Below are 20,683 nucleotides of genomic sequence, written 5' to 3'. Positions count from 1 at the left end.
GGCATAAAGGAGAAAAGGAGTAGTAATGGGCCGGTAAAGTAGGAATGAAACCCGGTTGTTATCAATTAGCATAGGGATTGAGTTCGACAAGAATCTTTGTAATCTTACATTTTTTTTTTATATCAACACAATAACTTTTCAAATTAATAATTTAATATCTGTATTTTCAAATTCAATTTTAAATTTTGTTGAAATATGTTCACCTTGATCAAGTAACAGCAGTACCATTTGGGTGACTAAATCTTGAATTGAATTAAAATTAATGAAAACAAAAAAAAGTGTTCTATTTTGGTTTGATTAGATGAGTGTTGAAAGTATATGGGCAAATAAGAAGACGGTCCTACAGAGTTGCTTCCTCCATTTTGGAGTTGTTTTAAAAGCAGCTCAAGAGCATCTTCAATTTTTCACAAAAGACTACTCATTCTCTTTAATGCAAACACCAAAAACCCACTTCATACAAACACACGCTCTCTAATCTTTCTAATAAATTTCCCCACTATATATTTTTTATTTTCTCTTCAAAAGAAGAAAAGGTGAGGTGAGAAATAGAATAGAGTAGAGTTACTGTAACAAAAGGCCTCACCCAACCCAAACCCAGCTGGGTTCCTTTTGTTTTTCCTACCATTTTCTTTTTCCCCTTCCACAATCTCTAATTACACAAGCATAGAATAAAGCGCCTACTGGGGGAAAGGAACAAGAAGAATAACACAAAAACACCCTTCATCTATCTTCATTTCCTTTGCTTCCTTCCAAGCTTTTTGAGGGTTTGGGGTTGTTCTTCTGTTTTCATCCTGCAAATGGAGCTGGAGAACCTCAAAATGTGGAATGTGATCATGGGTTTTTTGTGTTTCTTTGGTGTTCTTTCTGTTCAAGCCTCTGTTTCTTATGATTCCAAGGCTATTATCATTAATGGGCACAGGAGGATTCTCATTTCAGGATCTATTCACTATCCAAGAAGCACTTCTGAGGTCATGTTTTAAATGTGCTTCATTCTGTGCTATATGTCTTGTTTCTTTTCTTTTTTCTCTTCTTCTTTTCTGGTTTGATGCCTATTCAGATGTGCATTCATAGATTTCCATCAAAATAATGAATACATTTTCTTTTTCTCCTTTGCATGTATTCATTTTTTTTTCTGGGCTTTCTTACTTATTTTGGAATTTTGTTCTTTTTGGGCTCCAACAGATGTGGCCAGATCTTATTCAGAAGGCTAAGGAAGGAGGCCTAGATGTGATTGAGACTTATGTCTTCTGGAATGGCCATGAACCTGAACCTGGCAAAGTAATGGACGACTATATTTTCACTCAAATTTCCTTTTCTCTCTTCCTCTTCTAGTATAGAAAACTCAACCGAAATTTTGAATCATCATCTTGCAGTACTACTTTGAAGGGAACTATGATCTGGTTAGGTTTGTAAAGCTGGTGCATCAAGCTGGGCTTTATGTTCATCTCAGGATTGGTCCTTATGTTTGTGCTGAATGGAACTTTGGGTAAGGCATCTTTACCAAAGTTTACTTGTTACTAAATGTTTCGAAGAAGAAATAATATAATAAAAAACCATAAAGTTCTAGAAATTGATCAAATGCTCTCTCATTAATTATCTCAGTGGGTTTCCTGTTTGGCTGAAGTACATTCCTGGTATCAGCTTCAGGACGGATAATGCCCCTTTCAAGGTAAGTGTTTTGCTGTTTTGAATATGAGATATCATTTTTTGTATACTGTCACATGATTCTGATTTTTTTTTTCTTTTCTAAATCAATTTTCTCTTCTGGTTTTGGACAACCCAGTTCCAAATGGAAAGATTTACCAGGAAAATAGTGAATATGATGAAAGCAGAGAGGTTATATGAATCTCAAGGTGGTCCTATAATTTTATCTCAGGTAAGCAACAAAAAACTTTGCACCGATAAGATAGATGGATTCTCTTTTCTTTCTGAATGCATTTGTTTTTTCTTAAAGTTGTCCTTGACATGAAATGACTCAGTAAAGTAATGAAGCATCTTTCTTTTTCATCATTTGGTGTAGATTGAGAATGAATATGGACCTATGGAATATGAACTTGGTGCACCAGGAAAAGCGTACTCAAAATGGGCCGCACAAATGGCTTTGGGACTTGGTACTGGTGTCCCATGGGTCATGTGCAAGCAAGATGATGCCCCAGATCCTATTGTAAGCATTAACTTATCTTCTTCTTCTTATTCTCAATGTTTACTTTAAATCTTTCACGTGTCTTGTTTGGTAGTCTAAACACTGATTGGAAATGGATTTAATAATCATTTGCTTTGCACATGGATCATGCTCGCTGTTTTTCTGTCTGTTTGTTTGATTGTTGTATTATTATATTTCCTTTGACATATGCGAACGCTTTAAACCTGTTTAAACTTCTTATTGCATTCTTCGGATTCTGTTAATTGTAGAAAAAATATATGCTTCCATTGTCACCATCTATTAAAGATTCTGATGTCACTTTACTAAAAGTTGTTAAGTCATTGTTTTAATGTTTTCTGTGTGCTGCTAGTTAATCATAATGTAAGGAATACAAATAACTACTAAGCTAAGTATATTGTTTTGGTTCTAACAGATTAACACCTGCAATGGTTTCTATTGTGATTATTTCTCTCCAAACAAAGCTTACAAACCCAAGATGTGGACTGAAGCATGGACTGGATGGTAAGTTGTCATTCTTTAATATCATGTTTTCATCTATGGCAAGATGTGGCAGGCACATTTGGATATAGTAAAAGAATCTATTACTTTCTGGCTAATTGTACTCGTCTTCTCTTTCTCTTTTCTATTACAGGTTTACTCAGTTTGGAGGTGCGGTTCCTCATAGACCAGCTGAAGACATGGCCTTTGCTGTTGCAAGGTTCATTCAGAAGGGAGGAGCATTAATTAACTACTACATGGTACGGGTTCATTGTTGGCTGCATTTGCTAATTATAAAGAATATATTTAATCAATCAACTGATTTTGAGTCATTTTTGTTACTTTTCTAGTATCATGGTGGAACGAATTTTGGACGAACTGCTGGTGGTCCCTTCATCGCTACTTCTTATGATTATGATGCTCCTATTGATGAATACGGTAAGCTCAAAATGTTTGTACTTGGTGTTACATCTTTATGAAACTACTAGTTTTTATATCTTGTATCATATGCTATGTTTGGAGAGCTGGTGCTTCAATTATTTCACCTTCACAATTGCAAGGAGACAACCAAGGATTTTCAAATTAAAATGAAAAATAATTTTTGTCCCCTGTGCTGTATTCTTCGAGTGACATCGTTTTACAAGTTCTTTTTTGGTAGTGACAAGAATGGACTCCGTTTTCCGATTTTTGAAGTAATATATCAGAAAGGGACTTCCACCTTAGGAACTAAAATAATTTCTTCCATCGTGTCTCTATCATGGATTGTATACCAAAACATTATCCTAAAATAGTACCCTAGAACCATCCATCTGAGAGATATATACTTGACTCTGAGTGCAGGCTTATTGAGGCAACCTAAATGGGGTCATCTAAAAGATCTGAATCGAGCAATTAAACTTTGTGAGCCAGCTCTTGTATCTGGAGATCCAATTGTGACACGACTCGGGAATTATCAAGAGGTGAGCATTTTCTTTTATCTGCAAATTCTAGTTGATGAACCTACAAAACTCAACTTCTTAAATTCAATATTCTTATAGGCCCATGTATTCAAATCAAAATCTGGTGCTTGTGCTGCGTTCCTCTCGAATTACAACCCAAGATCGTATGCCACGGTGGCTTTTGGTAACATGCACTACAACATTCCGCCTTGGTCTATTAGCATTCTTCCAGACTGTAAAAATACAGTTTTCAATACTGCAAGGGTAAGGCGAAAACTCTGCTAATAAATTGTCAAATGTTAAGTCTGCATTAGTTTTGGAAATTTATTTGAAATAACTAAAAGCTTAATATTGCATTTGTATTAGTTCAGCATAAAAGATTTTGAATGGATATGTTCAAATTCTTGTGTGTAGGTCGGTGCCCAAACTGCGATAATGAAGATGTCCCCTGTTCCAATGCATGAAAGTTTCTCATGGCAAGCATACAATGAAGAGCCAGCCTCTTACAATGAGAAAGCATTTACTACAGTGGGGTTGCTGGAACAGATAAATACTACAAGAGATGCTACTGATTACTTGTGGTACACCACAGAGTAAGTGATGCATACTTGCACAATTCTTTGTTTTTAACCTTTTCTTCTCGTTCGCTTTTCGATAATCATATCGGATTCTAGATTTAATCATATGTGAATCTCTCTTTTCAGTGTACACATTGATGCTAATGAAGGATTTTTGAGGAGTGGGAAGTATCCTGTTCTTACAGTCTTGTCAGCGGGCCATGCTATGCACGTTTTTGTCAATGGTCAACTAGCAGGTGTGTATAATATTATTGATTAAAGGTTCATCTTTCTCATCAGTTATATAAGTGGGAGAATTCAGAATGACCGTAAATTTATCTTCTATAACAGATGACACTACTTAACTGTGAATGTATATTCCATTAATATTTCTTAACAACATATCTTAAAGAATGAAAGGATCATGATCAAGATTTATCTCGAACTCAAATATATTTTTCCTTTTACAGGAACTGCTTATGGAAGTTTAGACTTCCCAAAGCTAACATTTAGCAGGGGGGTGAACTTAAGGGCAGGGAACAACAAAATTGCACTTCTAAGTATCGCTGTCGGTCTCCCGGTGAGTTTTCTTCTGTTGGCAGAGGCTTAGAATGGAAATTAATGCTTTTGTTGGTTCTCACTTGGTCATTTAAATGATGAAATATTATGATCGTGAATTGCTCCTTGACTTTATTATCTCTTGGAATATGATTCAGAATGTGGGTCCACATTTTGAAATGTGGAATGCGGGCATTCTTGGCCCAGTTAATCTGAATGGTCTCGATGAGGGCAGAAGGGACTTGACCTGGCAGAAATGGACTTATAAGGTATGTACTAAGTTTTTGATACTGTACTAGAACTGTTTGGTGTTCCATGCAGCATCACCATGTCTAACATTTTCCATCTTTGCACATTGTCAATTAGATTGGTTTGGATGGAGAAGCAATGAGTCTTCATTCCCTCAGTGGAAGTTCATCTGTCGAATGGATTCAGGGATCTCTCGTCGCTCAGAAGCAACCACTGACATGGTTTAAGGTAACTTATGTTTTAACCTTATCTCGTAATTCTCTGTGGTTGTTTGGGAATGTTTGCATTTGTCGCTTCCTCAAACCAAAAGAGCTAATTTAGTCGTACTAGGCTTTTAATATGCCACTTACATATCTTGACGTGTTTTTATTCAGACTACTTTCAATGCCCCTGCTGGAAATTCGCCCTTAGCATTAGATATGGGTAGTATGGGGAAAGGGCAAATATGGTTAAATGGTCAGAGCCTCGGACGCTACTGGCCTGCTTACAAATCAACTGGTTCTTGTGGTTCCTGTGATTATACTGGTACATACAACGAGAAGAAGTGCTCAAGTAACTGCGGCGAAGCGTCTCAGAGATGGTAGGCAACAAAATTCCAAAATGAACTCTCAAATCTACTTTTGAAGGTCTTCAGTTCAAACATGGATAAACTAATTGCTCTTTGATCATCTGTTTTATTAGGTACCATGTTCCCCGTTCTTGGTTAAATCCGACAGGAAATCTGTTGGTTGTGTTTGAAGAATGGGGTGGAGACCCGAATGGAATTCATCTAGTTAGAAGAGATGTAGATAGCGTATGTGTCAATATCAACGAATGGCAACCAACCCTTATGAACTGGCAAATGCAATCCTCAGGAAAAGTGAACAAGCCCCTAAGGCCAAAAGCTCACCTGTCGTGTGGCCCAGGCCAAAAGATTTCATCGGTCAAGTTCGCAAGCTTTGGAACCCCAGAAGGTGAATGTGGAAGTTTCAGAGAGGGAAGCTGCCACGCCCATCATTCATACGACGCTTTCCAAAGGGTTAGTAACCTTTAGCTTTTTTTCTACTATCCATCCACGTCACTTCTCTTGCAACTCATATCTAACTTTCCTTATTCCCGCAGACCTGCGTCGGACAGAACTTCTGCACTGTAACAGTAGCGCCAGAGATGTTTGGAGGCGACCCATGTCCAAACGTGATGAAGAAACTCTCAGTCGAAGTCATCTGCAGCTAATGGATATATGGAAGTTCAGTTAAATGTTGAAGTGATAGTTTTTTTTTGGTTAAAGTTGAAAGTGAAGAATCCATGAAAGCAAACACAAACTCATTCATTTTGGCCATTCTCCATTGGTGAAGTTGTACAAAATATACGACAGACTGATGGAAGAAAAGGTCTTGATCAGATTGGGAAATATTTGATGTGGGGATTTATGTGTAAATAGTTAGCTGTTTTTGATTGGCATTCTCACCAATCACACAATATTATTATTATAGAAAAGTTAAGGAATGAAATTATTGGAGGTTTGTTTGGGTCATGGAAGCACATTGAGGTTATAATTATTGAATCCATGTGCTTCTGTTGTTTACTTTTTCCTAAGTTGTTGAAAGACAATGGAAGCTTCTTGCTTCTAGTGAACTGTATTCTCTAATAATTTTTAACTTCATGGGAAGCAATTGTTTGTAAAGCTCTCTCTCTCTCTCTCTTTTATGTACTCTTTTCACTTTTAACTTCATGAGAAGTAATTGTTTGGGAATCTCTGTCTCTCCCCCTCTTAAATCTCTCCATTTATTTATGAGTTTAAAGATTTGAATATGATAGTAATTGAGGTTAAACAATATCTTAGACCCAATGATAGAGCCTAGAGGGTAATTTCTATATTTGGAATTTTAAATTGAAATTGAAATTGTAATGATGAGTCCAAATTAGTTTTATGTATAAAAGTGTAGGGTTTGAATAGTTGGAATTGATACAGTAACTAATTTGGAGGTTTTTTAAGTTGATATTATTGGTTGATTTTAGATAAAGCCTACAATTGTCAATTAACATCTGATATAAAGCACACATTTTCAAAAGCTAATTAAACTTTACAAGTATATAATTTTAAACAATGAACACGTTGAGTGAGACTTACAATTTTAGGGTCCAAATGAATTTTGAATTTAGGCTCCAAACGACTTGGACTCACTAGATAAAAAGATGTTCTTTTTTAAGAAACCATTTTTATTTGAACTCTTTTATAAAAATTATTTAAAATAAACTTTGAAAGTTTTTAAAAATTTTGAGCCGTTACCAAAAACTTCCATTTTTGTTTTTAAAATTAAACCCTTAAAAAGTTAAACAAAAGACACCACTAAATTCTTAGTTAAAAATATTACTTGTGAATATAATACATGCATAAGTTCTATTAAACTATTTTATTATTCCAACATCTAAAGAAATTTACATGTGAAATATGTAATAATTGATATATTAATGGCTTTCAAATATAATCTTAGTATAGAGTTTAATTTACAAAGTTGGTTCAAGATTTAAATGGATATATGGATTCAATTGAGAGAATGAATTCATTTTTTTTACAATGAAGAAAGTGTAATGGTTAATTGTCATAATCATTGTAATAAATGTTGGAAAAGAAATGCATTGCATATGTGTGTGTGTATATATAGACAAGAATTTAGTAGTGGCTGCTGCCTAAGATTTTAATGCTACGCTCTTTTATGTGGAAGAGAGTTAGGTATGTTGAATTTACTCACATTTGGGTCATGTTTATGCTTCTCCTAATATATTAAATGCATATGGTTGGGGTGTGCATATATGTGCTAATAATATTCTTTTACCATTTACTTACACTTTCATAAATTATTCATATCACAAATTTCTCGTAGTTACGTGCACGTACAATTTGAGTTTCAAGTTTACCCGAACATAAGATGAGTGTATAATGTATGTATTAGTGTGTGTTTTCATTGATAAAAAGTTTGAAACATCCTCACTTTTTAAAACATTTCATTTTTTTTTTATTAGTTTTTTTGTTCTTTAATATGCATAAATATTATTCACTAAATCTAGGCTGAGTTAATCGAATGATAATTAAATTTTAATTTGTTTTCTTTAGGTTAAATATTTGATATAATTGCAAATATAACAATGTTAATCTAAATGTCACCATAAATAACAATATTTTAAAACATTTATAAAATAAAGTAAAGTTTATCCACAATTGAAGTCTATTGCTAATAGTTTATTGTTAATAGACCGTTGTGACTTTATATCATTGGTGGTTTATTGCTTGTAGATCATACAAGTTTATGTGATAAACTTTTCTATATTTGTAATTTTTTAAAAATATTGCTATATATTCCATTTGAGTTCCATTCATTTCTTTACCATTTTGTTTTGTTTGGACTCCATTACAAACTTAGAATGAAAATAACTTAATCACTCACGTATAGAAATGTGGTTAGATATATCTTCACTTTAGAGATCAATTATATTGATCACGATTTACCATGATATTCGAATAATTTTTTTTATGATGTTTGTCCAAACCGTTGGGATGTTATTTCTGTAAACTTAACATTTCTGGTTGATATTTAGAATGAATTAAGTACTATATTTGAATCTACAATTGGGTTGTGTTTCATTTTCTTTATCCAACAGTTGATATTTGTTTTAGTATGAAGTTCTCATTCCCAATTTATATTTTTCTTTCTTTAATTAAACGTAAGGAAGCTTTGGGACTAAAGAATAAATGTGTTTTTAATTAACTAAGTTCTTTAACAAGAGTATTGAAACAAGTTTTCTAAAAAATATTTGAGCTCCTTCCACCTTTGAATACACTTTTGGAAGGGACACATACTCACCCATACACATGTTTGAATATTAATTATATTTTTGAAACAGTCACATATCCTCGAAGTCCGATGCTCAAATATCAATCATCAAGAGTTGATATATAACTCCTAACAACTTACATGCGATGTTAGAAGTTAGGGATCTCCCGACGGTTGTAGAATATTCGTCGAGAGTTATATATGATGTCTCAATGATGCAAAAGATTGTTGGAAGTTTAATTTTTTTATATAAATATCTTCGATTATTACTTTTATTTTATTTTTTATATTTGCAACCTAAACTTTTGAATAAAAATTAATAATAATTAAGCAAATCGTATTCATACATTCAAATCAAAATATCAAAAGTTTCATATCATAATTGAAACTTTGTAATTACATAACACATTTGGTTATGTCTAATACATTGAAAAAAAAAGTAACAAAGTTGTTTCTCCATCGAGTTTTAAAGATTAAAGTAACGAATATAAAACTCAAAGGCCAAGTGAGTTGCATCTTCATCCGTACCCAAAACTTCCTTCTATCCACCTACATTATAAAAATACACTCAACAAAGAAATCAACTATAGAGAATGGAGTGATTTAGCGTATCATTCCAAAGTTAAAGTTAATTAATAGACATTAGAAAATTTTCAATGTAGCCTTCAAGATATAGATAGGGTCATTTTCAATGAAAACTTTAATTAATATGCAATAGTGAATGTGAAGTTGTAAAAGAAGTTTGAGCTTAATTAATTACCTAGCATTTTGCAATGTCCCATTCAATAAATTGAAACATCACATATATGTATATATATAATAATAAAGCAACAACTAACCAAGTGAAGTGATAGATTCATCAACTTATTATATTAAGCAACAACTTCTTCAATGAATTCTCTAATTATTTGTTGAAACTTGAAAAATTATTGAAATCTTGTGAGAGAAGGAAGCAATATATATATATATATATATATATATATATATATATATATATATATATATATTTATTAGCTACTTAATTATATTAGAAATAAACCTGTATAAAAATAATTAAGAAGTAGAGCAAGATCATATTACATACCTTGGTTTTAGTAATATTATATTGAATGCATTACAAGCTAAGAGTTTTCAATTCTTTGAAACTTTGAAATAGAGAAAGAATTGAGATTTTCATCCAAATAAAAATTAAAAAAAACCTACAAAATTTATTCACATGAACTCTTAGCTATTTTCAAACCTAGCTCTACTTAATGGAGAAAAATGATCATAATCATCTCCCCAGGTAATAAACTCAAGAATCACAATAACTACAAGCAAAAGAAAATACAACTCCAAATTAACTACAAAATTTAACAATTAGATTACGAATCTACCACATTTATTTTTCTAACTCAAAATGACTTGAAAACAAAAGAGAGAGCTTATATTCAATGAAAGTAAAAGAGAGGAAAAGCATTGATGAGTTGCTTGGGTTTCTTTGCAATTTCTCATTTGCTCCGTTCCTAAAATCTAACAAATGAAGATAAACACTCTAGTTCAACAAATGAACTCAGGAGATAAAGTATCTAACAAAAATGGTGGTTTCTCAAAGCAAAAGCCACAAGTCTACCTTACAATGATAAAGTCTTCAATCTTTGGGATTCTTTTGCTCAAAAAATGGTATTTGAATTTAAGCTTTATATACAAATTTCAAATATGAACAAGAAAGCAAGTAGGCATTAGAGCAAAAAACCACAAACATACCAAATGCAAATAAACAAAATGATCATGAAAAAGTAACTTACAATTAGAATGAAACTGAAAGTCAAGTTGTTCGAAAGTGCAAACAAGAAAATAAAATGTACAAAATTAAACATGTAAATGAAAAAGCAACAATACACCATTTTTTGACGATGATGATGATGATGAAGAAGAAGAAGAAGATGGAGGAATTTTGACGGGCCATCCCCTAATTATCTGGGACCCACCACATATTAAGTCTATTTATTAATTAATAGTTAATTAAATTGGATCCACTTATTTTTATTCTATTCTATCACTTACGTTTTCAAAATATAAAATACAGTGAGTTTAGGTTAATATCATAAATAGTTTGATTGTTATTATTTTATTAAGAAAAGAAAAAGAAAGAAAGAAAAAAGGGTGGGTTAAGGTTGTAAATATATTAAATGAATGAAAGTGTTTGAAAATGATGGGATTGACAAATTGGCGAGGAGGGGGGCAGCTCCCACCTAAACCACTCTAATTCACTCTCTACTCTCAACCTACTCATTTATTATCAAATTTAATCCAAATAACACTTCTTCCTTCCGCGTCCATATTAAAAAGCCTCCAAATTATATAATTACACATTACTAAACTTTAAGTATAGTTTTTATTTAATTACTAAATTCTTTTCCTTATTGTATATCAAATTTCATAACATTTCGTTTTTGTTTTAGTTTCATTAGGTTTTAAGATTCTTACTTTTTAATCCTACATTTTACATTAAATACTCACTCTCAATTTTTAAATTAATTAAGAAACATAATGATGAGGTACTTTTAAAAATAACAAAATATTAAAACTATTTATAAAATATAGTAAAATTCTTTCTATTCATTTTTTTTTGTTCGAGTAAATTTGAAATTTGATTTTAATAATGATGAAAATGAATAAACCTAATTAATTATAATTCTTTAAATTTAGGATCCAAAAAACACTTTTACCTTTTATTTATTTTCTTCAATTTGGATAAACTTTTATCAATTTCAATCCATTTGACTACCTTCTCTTTTTCCACCGGCTTTAAGTTTTTAATAAAACAAACGAAAAAACCCATTGCATGCTCTTTAATGAATAAAATATATGTATGGACTTTTTAAGTTTATATTAAAAGGATCATTTCTATAATCACAATAAATAAATAAATGGACTATTATATATATCAGCCAGGATATTTTTAATGAATAAAATATATGTATCATCTACAAATATATAATATAATCTAATATTCAAGATCTACTACAAAATTCAATCCTAATATACTAATACCTTATTTATCTGTTTAGACTCAAGTACAAGTGAGGAACCATAAGTCAAAGTCTCCATAACATATATTTTTAAACCATTTTAAATTATGATTTTGGGATTAATTATGTCTCCAATAGCCTAATAGATTATACTGCATCTTATTTTTATGTGCCAACCATAGTAAAAATTGTTTGAAACTAAAAGAATTGTACTTGCTAAAATAAGAAAAACAATTTACACAATAGTATATATGGTACTTGTCAGGTACATTCTAATGCCTATGAAGCAAAAAGTACAACAAATAAGAATTTGAGTAGAAGGGTGAAGTTAGGTCTCTTCATTTTCTTTTCATAGATCACACTAGCTAATAGAAAATTGAAGGATTTATTCTTTTTTTGAGAGAATACAAATTGGGGGTTAGGGTTGGTAGAAATTTACCTATAACATGAATTATTATAATGTTGGAGAGATTAAATAACAATGATAGCAGAAAGTTAGGTAATGAAATAGATATTGTAAATCAGAGATTAGGTATATATATATATATGTATCCAATTTATAAATAAAATGTATGATTATTGACATGCAATAGAGTGGGATTATAAATTAAAAACAAATAATGTGTATGAATAATGAATAAGAAGGTTAGATTAGATCTAATTATGAAATGGAATTGACTTTTGAACAGAAAGATTTGAGTTGGGACCCATCAAATTAATTAAAATTCTATATTTTTCTTTTAAAAAAAATGTTAATTAACTTTAATAACCTTATAAACGGTGCATTATTATAATAACCTTACCACGTTAAAGTTTAACCTAATCAACTTACTTGTTTTTAGTACTTTGTTTGTTCCTTATCAGATATTAAGAGATGCTTTGAAGGGAAATTAATGCTCTCAATAAGCTTATTAATTACTTGATGGGGATTTTCTAATATTAGACAAAAAAGGGGAAAGGGGAATTAAATTAACTAATAATACAGTAAACTAGAAGAGATGGGATTTATTAGTACTATCAAATTTAAAGTGAAAGATAGTCAATTTAATATGAATAGTTTTGATCTAGAATAGTTAGTTTAAATTGAATGGTTCCTTCTATTATCAACGATCATGGGTTAACTCAATGATAAAAAATGGAACAATGTAGAGGGGAGAATAAGTCATAAGTTGAAAATGAAATTTAATTAAGATACCCTATTCAACATGAATATGGATTTTATTTTGATTAAATTACCTGACTTATTTGATCTAAACCCAGTTTATGTTGGATTTATCTTCTCTAAACTTTTCTGCCATTAACCTATTTATTTAACTCCTAAAAAAATGATTGTATTTTTAGCCCTTTTGATTAAATGTAATGGGAAAGAATTGGGATTTCTGGAAGGAAAAAAATGCTACCATTATAGAACATTGGGATGAAATCACCAACTTTTCTTTATCTACATCTACCATTCAAACCAATTACAAAATTGATTTGGACTTGAAATCTCTATGTAAAAGTAATATTTTGGTTGGGTAGATTTCATTTTTCATTTTATACTTTTTAAATTTTATGTTTGGTTCTTTCTAATTTTCTTACTATTACCTAACATTCTAACATAATCTTTTTATTTTTAGTTAAATTCTAAAATTAGAAAGGATTTTGTAAATATTATTTATTTTATAGCTTTCAAAATATAATTTATTTTTAATGAAACATTAATAGAAAACATGACCCAAATTGTAAAATTTGTAATTGATCACACCCACTTTATTCAATTTAACAGATCAATCTCCTAAACTTACACACATCTGATATGGTATAAAGTTTAAATATTAGGAAAGGTACAAAATCCTCTCTAAGTTTATAAGAATTATTTATTATGATCAAACTATAAAATTGTTATAATTAAACTCATTGTTTTCCACTTCCATTAATCTTCAACCTTTTAATAGTATTCATTAAACTATTAAGTTGAGGTGACAGATACCTCCCAAAAGAGATTAAATATGATTGGCAAAGCAATCGAGTTAAATTGCAAAAAAATGTATAATTTAAGAGATATATGAATTGTTAATGTATATAGTAAAACAATTGTAATAGCCTACAAATAAATTTAAATCTACATGCAAACACTTGATAGATTTTAGATAACGATTAGATTAATGTCGGAAAGTTAAAAGATTGGATTGATTTTCTCATAGTATTGTTTAAAACAAGATTCAACAAGGTATATATTAAAGCTGAAATAAAAACTTGTAGAAGTGTAAAGTAAAAGACACGAGGTATTAGAGAAAAACAAAGAGGTTCACAACTAAACATTTATGTGCTGTTATTAGCATAATTAATGAAAAATGTTACAGTAGCAGCATAGTGCCCTGGTGGAGGTTTTATTTGTTTATAAATGGACCATGTGCATATGGCTATTGCCCTTTCTCAAACACCAACCAACAAAGACATGACTCCAAGAACTAACATCAACATGTTAATTACAACTCTTAATTTATCCATCAATTAGTTAGAACTATAGCCTTTAATTATTTTATAACTTTGATGAGAAGTCTCATATATATATCACATTCATATATTGAATAAGTACTGGGACTTCACTTCTTATTTAGTAGGAATACATGCAATTCATAAAATAATAAGAAAGTGAACAATTTATTATAGGGTTTAATTGAAAATGGGAAATATTTGTGTTTAGAGAGAAAGTAAGAAGAATGAAGATAGTGAGTAGGGTTTTTTAATAAATAGAAAGAATAAATATAAAAAACACCGCCATTGCCAAGGGGAAGATTGCTGCAGTATTGCAGTTGGAAGTCAAAGTGGGCAACTTAAGTGCACATGGACACAAACAAGGCTAGCTAACCAATTATATGAGCTGTCAACTCTACGCCTAAATTCTTCTCATAATATATCCCCTCAATGTTTTTCAATTTATGTTTTACTTTTTCTATCTATATCTATACATATATACCCACTTTCTTCCCTATTGCACTCCCCACAACAAGGAAGAAAAAAAAACACTTGGATTTGATGGGATAAAATCTATTTATATGTTTTTAAATATATGTTTAATCTTAGATTATACATAATATTTTTAACCACGGTGGTCATCGATCAAGTGGGATCAGTTTTACAAGAGGAAAAATCGACCACCAACCACCAACAGTTTGAATTGATCGATCAAACTGCTGGTTAAAGCCCAAGATCGAATAACTAAAAGAAGAGTTCTTTCATTCTGAGGCATCTTAGGGAAATGTATGTCCAAGATCGAATAAAATAAAGATAGAATTGTTTCATCCTAGGTCATCTTGTCGCCACTCAGGCCCTATATCCAATAATTAAAGGAATAATTATTTTATCTCAGGGCTTCTCGGAGCATTGTATACAACCCGATATCTAAGTTAAAGCAATAAAATTTCATCTCAGAGTATTTCTATGCAACTAAGACCTGAGATTGTAGGCTACTAGGTTTTCAATTTCACTTTTCAATATATATATAATATTTTTAAATTTCTATCGGGCTCAGTCAATGGGGATATAAATTTGGTTAGGTTGGTTTGGTTTTTTGAAAATCTCTTTCTTAAACCAATCGTTTACTGCTTTTCACAAAAACAGATCATCGAGTATCGATTTATTCGATTTCGATTGTTTGAATTTAATTTTTTAGATATCGGTACTCATCCCTAACTCATAAACTCTTTTATTACGTGTCACCTTAAACTTTCAACATGAGTTACTAGAAATACTCAACTATCAATTTTAAATGGAAACATTAGTATTTTGTTATAAAAAAATACTTTTAAATTTTAAAAAAGCTTTCAAATAACTCTAAACCCTATATTTAATTAAGGCCATTATAAACTTACTTTTACAAATAAAAACTCAAAAATCAAATCACTATATGGTGTGACATTTTAAATTTTGGAGTTATTTTTTAAAAAGATATTAACGATAAGAGTATTTTTGAAACAAAACTTAACTGTTTATATCTAAAATTAATAGTAAGAATAGTTTGTAACTATTTTCTAAAACTTATTTACACAAAACTTGTCTGCAAAACAAATATATATTTAAAGAATAAATTATAATAAAGTAGAAGCCACATTTTTACTACACCTAGAATTTAGATTTAGTCTCTCTAAATGAAATTGGAGAACATAAACGTACTCCTAACATATAATTTAAAAGAAATTGAAATATGGTAATAGTTGCAGTTACATCCTCATACTTTTAATTATAAAAATAAATTCTTAAAATTTATACCATTGTTACCGTCAATGAGGTAATCAAATATTAGATGTGGTAAAAAAATGGAATAGCATAGTAGTAGTAAATTTTATAATCTATACCAATAAAAGATGAGTAAATAAACTTTGTTTTTTTTTTTAATGCATAAAAGTACTAAATTGGTATTTCCAAAAACTAAGAAAAAGAGAAACTTTAATATATTAAAAGAAAAAAGTAGTAAAGAAAATGGGTTTAGGGTTTGGAAGGTTGAGACTGGCGGGAAATAAATGTAAAATTTTGTGAGCGCCAAAACCAAAACCAAAACCACAGCCTTGTTCTAGCTGGACCACATTTTGTATCTTCTCTCTCCACTTTCTTCCTTCAAAGGATACTATTTATTCTAACACACCTTCCACTCTCATCAACTTAAACTAACACTAACATAACATAACATTATTCTTCTAATCTTACCAAACGTTGGTATTCAAAGTAAACAAACAATTCAAATGTAAAATCATTATACAACACTTTCATTTACAACCCAAAGTGACAATAAATTTTTAACGAAAATTTAAGTAATAATGTTTGATTTCCTTCGGTTACGTTGCTTTCCATTAATTACTTACTTACTTTCCAAGTAAAATAAATATTAGTTCAAATAGGAAGCTATAGGGCAAAAAAAGAAGAAGAAAAATTAGGCAAAATATAAGATTAATCATGAAAGGTTCAAAAATTAGGGTTCACCAAATGGGAAAGACAATGCTAAAGTTATTTATTTCAAGAGTTGTCCAAAATGATTGCGACAAAGAATAAAATAAATTAGAGACCACCAAATATCTTCCTTCAAGGATATGCTTTTCTTTTTTTAAAATGTGTCCAACTAAAACTTTATATTATATAATCTCACTTTCTTCTTCTTCTTCTTCTTATTATCTTTTTAATTTTGATTATTGTCTATCATTCCTTCAACACTTCAATGACACGAAAAGAAAAAAAAATCTTTGAATTGTTTTTTTGTTATGTAGGATGCTTGCTTTTGGAATGTTTTTTTTTCTTCTTTTTAAATTATGAATGAGGTGAAAAGTTTTTTTTTTCGTTCAATATTTTAAATTACCATTTCTATAAAAAGCTTAATTTTATTTTTTAATTATTTTCTTCACAACGTTGGTAAAATTGTTTATTTGTACTGTTAATTTCAAATAATTTGAACTAAATCTCTAAAAAAAAGTCATTGGCTTTATTTGGCTAAAGTTAAATATGTAACGCTAATTAACAGTAATGTCTAATACAAAATGTTCCTCTTTAACATGACAACAAACATATCCTATATCACAAATGGAATACTGAATTTTTTATGCTTTACGATAACCCACCCAATAAATAAACTTATTTATAAAATTAAACTAAAAAGTATTAGTTAGGTCGTCCATAATTATTTTATTTTGAAAGATCTTTTATATATAAGAGATGCCTCATATACTAGTAAGTATACTCAAAATCAAGAACCTATATAATAATAATTAGTAGGTTAAATATTGAAACTATAAACTTTCTCTTATTTACTTAAGCAAAAACAATTCCAGGCATCGTAAAGAAGTTATTAAAACAAAAATTGAAACTTAAAAATTTGAATTAAAAATAAAAAGATGTATATATATAGAGAGAGAGAGAGAGAAAGAGAGAGAGATATGTAGATTATGTAAAATGTTTATTTTAGATATGAGGGAAGTATTATATTTGTTGTATAAATGATTCACATTTCCATTAGGTGCGTAACCATTAAGGAACCTTTTCTAATCCAAAGGAAAATCTTTTGAAAAAGGAAGGGAAGGGACTGACTTGCCGGCAGGAACAAGAGAGTTGGACTTCATTTCCATTACTTTATCAGCAATTCTTTCCAAATTAAATTGAAAAGTATTTACCATTTTTAATACACATTCAATTTAGATTAAAAATTTATCCCTTTGCGACTGTTCAATAATCATTATTTTTCATAAGGGTCTGTGGAGGATATTATTGAGTGGAAGAAGATGGGAAAGGGAACATAATTGCAACGCCAATTCGGTTGTTACCAAATATTTATTCACACCCAATTTATTCATTAATGCATCTTCCATTATTAATAAGGTTTAAATTATAAATAATAAAAGAAAAAGAAAAAGAAGCGTGTAAAATTAGAAGAATGTGAAGAATAACCCGTGACCACAACTGACATTATTCTTCAAAACGACAAATTTCAATAAAAACATTTTTTGGACTAATTTTATTTCATTCATCTAAAACCTTCCTTCAACTTTACTCTTAACTCTTATATATATGTATAATCTATAATTCTTTTATAACCAACCTCCCACTAAACACAACTTCCATATTGTTATTTTTATTTTTATTTTATAAAATTACAATTTTTTTTTTGTAAACATAAATAATTTAAACAAAAGGTTACATGCGTTATTATTGCTAATTAATGATACATGTATATGTTGGTATTTTTAGAAATATATTGATTAATCATGTTTAGATAGAGCCTACAATTGTCAATTAACATCTGATATAAAGCACACATTTTCAAAAGCTAATTAAACTTTACAAGTATATAATTTTAAACAATGAACACGTTGAGTGAGACTTACAATTTTAGGGTCCAAATGAATTTTGAATTTAGGCTCCAAACGACTTGGACTCACTAGATAAAAAGATGTTCTTTTTTAAGAAACCATTTTTATTTGAACTCTTTTATAAAAATTATTTAAAATAAACTTTGAAAGTTTTTAAAAATTTTGAGCCGTTACCAAAAACTTCCATTTTTGTTTTTAAAATTAAACCCTTAAAAAGTTAAACAAAAGACACCACTAAATTCTTAGTTAAAAATATTACTTGTGAATATAATACATGCATAAGTTCTATTAAACTATTTTATTATTCCAACATCTAAAGAAATTTACATGTGAAATATGTAATAATTGATATATTAATGGCTTTCAAATATAATCTTAGTATAGAGTTTAATTTACAAAGTTGGTTCAAGATTTAAATGGATATATGGATTCAATTGAGAGAATGAATTCATTTTTTTTACAATGAAGAAAGTGTAATGGTTAATTGTCATAATCATTGTAATAAATGTTGGAAAAGAAATGCATTGCATATGTGTGTGTGTATATATAGACAAGAATTTAGTAGTGGCTGCTGCCTAAGATTTTAATGCTACGCTCTTTTATGTGGAAGAGAGTTAGGTATGTTGAATTTACTCACATTTGGGTCATGTTTATGCTTCTCCTAATATATTAAATGCATATGGTTGGGGTGTGCATATATGTGCTAATAATATTCTTTTACCATTTACTTACACTTTCATAAATTATTCATATCACAAATTTCTCGTAGTTACGTGCACGTACAATTTGAGTTTCAAGTTTACCCGAACATAAGATGAGTGTATAATGTATGTATTAGTGTGTGTTTTCATTGATAAAAAGTTTGAAACATCCTCACTTTTTAAAACATTTCATTTTTTTTTTATTAGTTTTTTTTGTTCTTTAATATGCATAAATATTATTCACTAAATCTAGGCTGAGTTAATCGAATGATAATTAAATTTTAATTTGTTTTCTTTAGGTTAAATATTTGATATAATTGCAAATATAACAATGTTAATCTAAATGTCACCATAAATAACAATATTTTAAAACATTTATAAAATAAAGTAAAGTTTATCCACAATTGAAGTCTATTGCTAATAGTTTATTGTTAATAGACCGTTGTGACTTTATATCATTGGTGGTTTATTGCTTGTAGATCATACAAGTTTATGTGATAAACTTTTCTATATTTGTAATTTTTTAAAAATATTGCTATATATTCCATTTGAGTTCCATTCATTTCTTTACCATTTTGTTTTGTTTGGACTCCATTACAAACTTAGAATGAAAATAACTTAATCACTCACGTATAGAAATGTGGTTAGATATATCTTCACTTTAGAGATCAATTATATTGATCACGATTTACCATGATATTCGAATAATTTTTTTTATGATGTTTGTCCAAACCGTTGGGATGTTATTTCTGTAAACTTAACATTTCTGGTTGATATTTAGAATGAATTAAGTACTATATTTGAATCTACAATTGGGTTGTGTTTCATTTTCTTTATCCAACAGTTGATATTTGTTTTAGTATGAAGTTCTCATTCCCAATTTATATTTTTCTTTCTTTAATTAAACGTAAGGAAGCTTTGGGACTAAAGAATAAATGTGTTTTTAATTAACTAAGTTCTTTAACAAGAGTATTGAAACAAGTTTTCTAAAAAATATTTGAGCTCCTTCCACCTTTGAATACACTTTTGGAAGGGACACATACTCACCCATACACATGTTTGAATATTAATTATATTTTTGAAACAGTCACATATCCTCGAAGTCCGATGCTCAAATATCAATCATCAAGAGTTGATATATAACTCCTAACAACTTACATGCGATGTTAGAAGTTAGGGATCTCCCGACGGTTGTAGAATATTCGTCGAGAGTTATATATGATGTCTCAATGATGCAAAAGATTGTTGGAAGTTTAATTTTTTTATATAAATATCTTCGATTATTACTTTTATTTTATTTTTTATATTTGCAACCTAAACTTTTGAATAAAAATTAATAATAATTAAGCAAATCGTATTCATACATTCAAATCAAAA

General features: G+C 29.7%; 1 protein-coding gene across 1 annotated transcript; it reads left to right on the top strand.

Moving 5' to 3' along the window:
• Window positions 1-400: 400 nt before the first annotated feature.
• Window positions 401-6,649, top strand: LOC101205690 (beta-galactosidase 1). The gene is made up of 19 exons (XM_004146775.3): window positions 401-968; window positions 1,183-1,278; window positions 1,374-1,486; window positions 1,603-1,669; window positions 1,784-1,876; window positions 2,021-2,164; window positions 2,577-2,665; window positions 2,796-2,901; window positions 2,992-3,079; window positions 3,482-3,600; window positions 3,679-3,843; window positions 3,994-4,172; window positions 4,284-4,393; window positions 4,607-4,716; window positions 4,853-4,963; window positions 5,061-5,171; window positions 5,318-5,523; window positions 5,625-5,961; window positions 6,045-6,649. The coding sequence occupies exons 1-19, from the start codon at window positions 798-800 to the stop codon at window positions 6,153-6,155; spliced, it is 2,526 nt and encodes an 841-aa protein (XP_004146823.1). The 5' UTR covers window positions 401-797; the 3' UTR covers window positions 6,156-6,649.
• Window positions 6,650-20,683: the final 14,034 nt, after the last annotated feature.

The sequence above is a fragment of the Cucumis sativus genome, chromosome 3 (assembly GCF_000004075.3).
Source record: "Cucumis sativus cultivar 9930 chromosome 3, Cucumber_9930_V3, whole genome shotgun sequence".
Taxonomy (NCBI): domain Eukaryota; kingdom Viridiplantae; phylum Streptophyta; class Magnoliopsida; order Cucurbitales; family Cucurbitaceae; genus Cucumis; species Cucumis sativus.
This window is presented reverse-complemented; position numbering and strand designations above follow the sequence as displayed.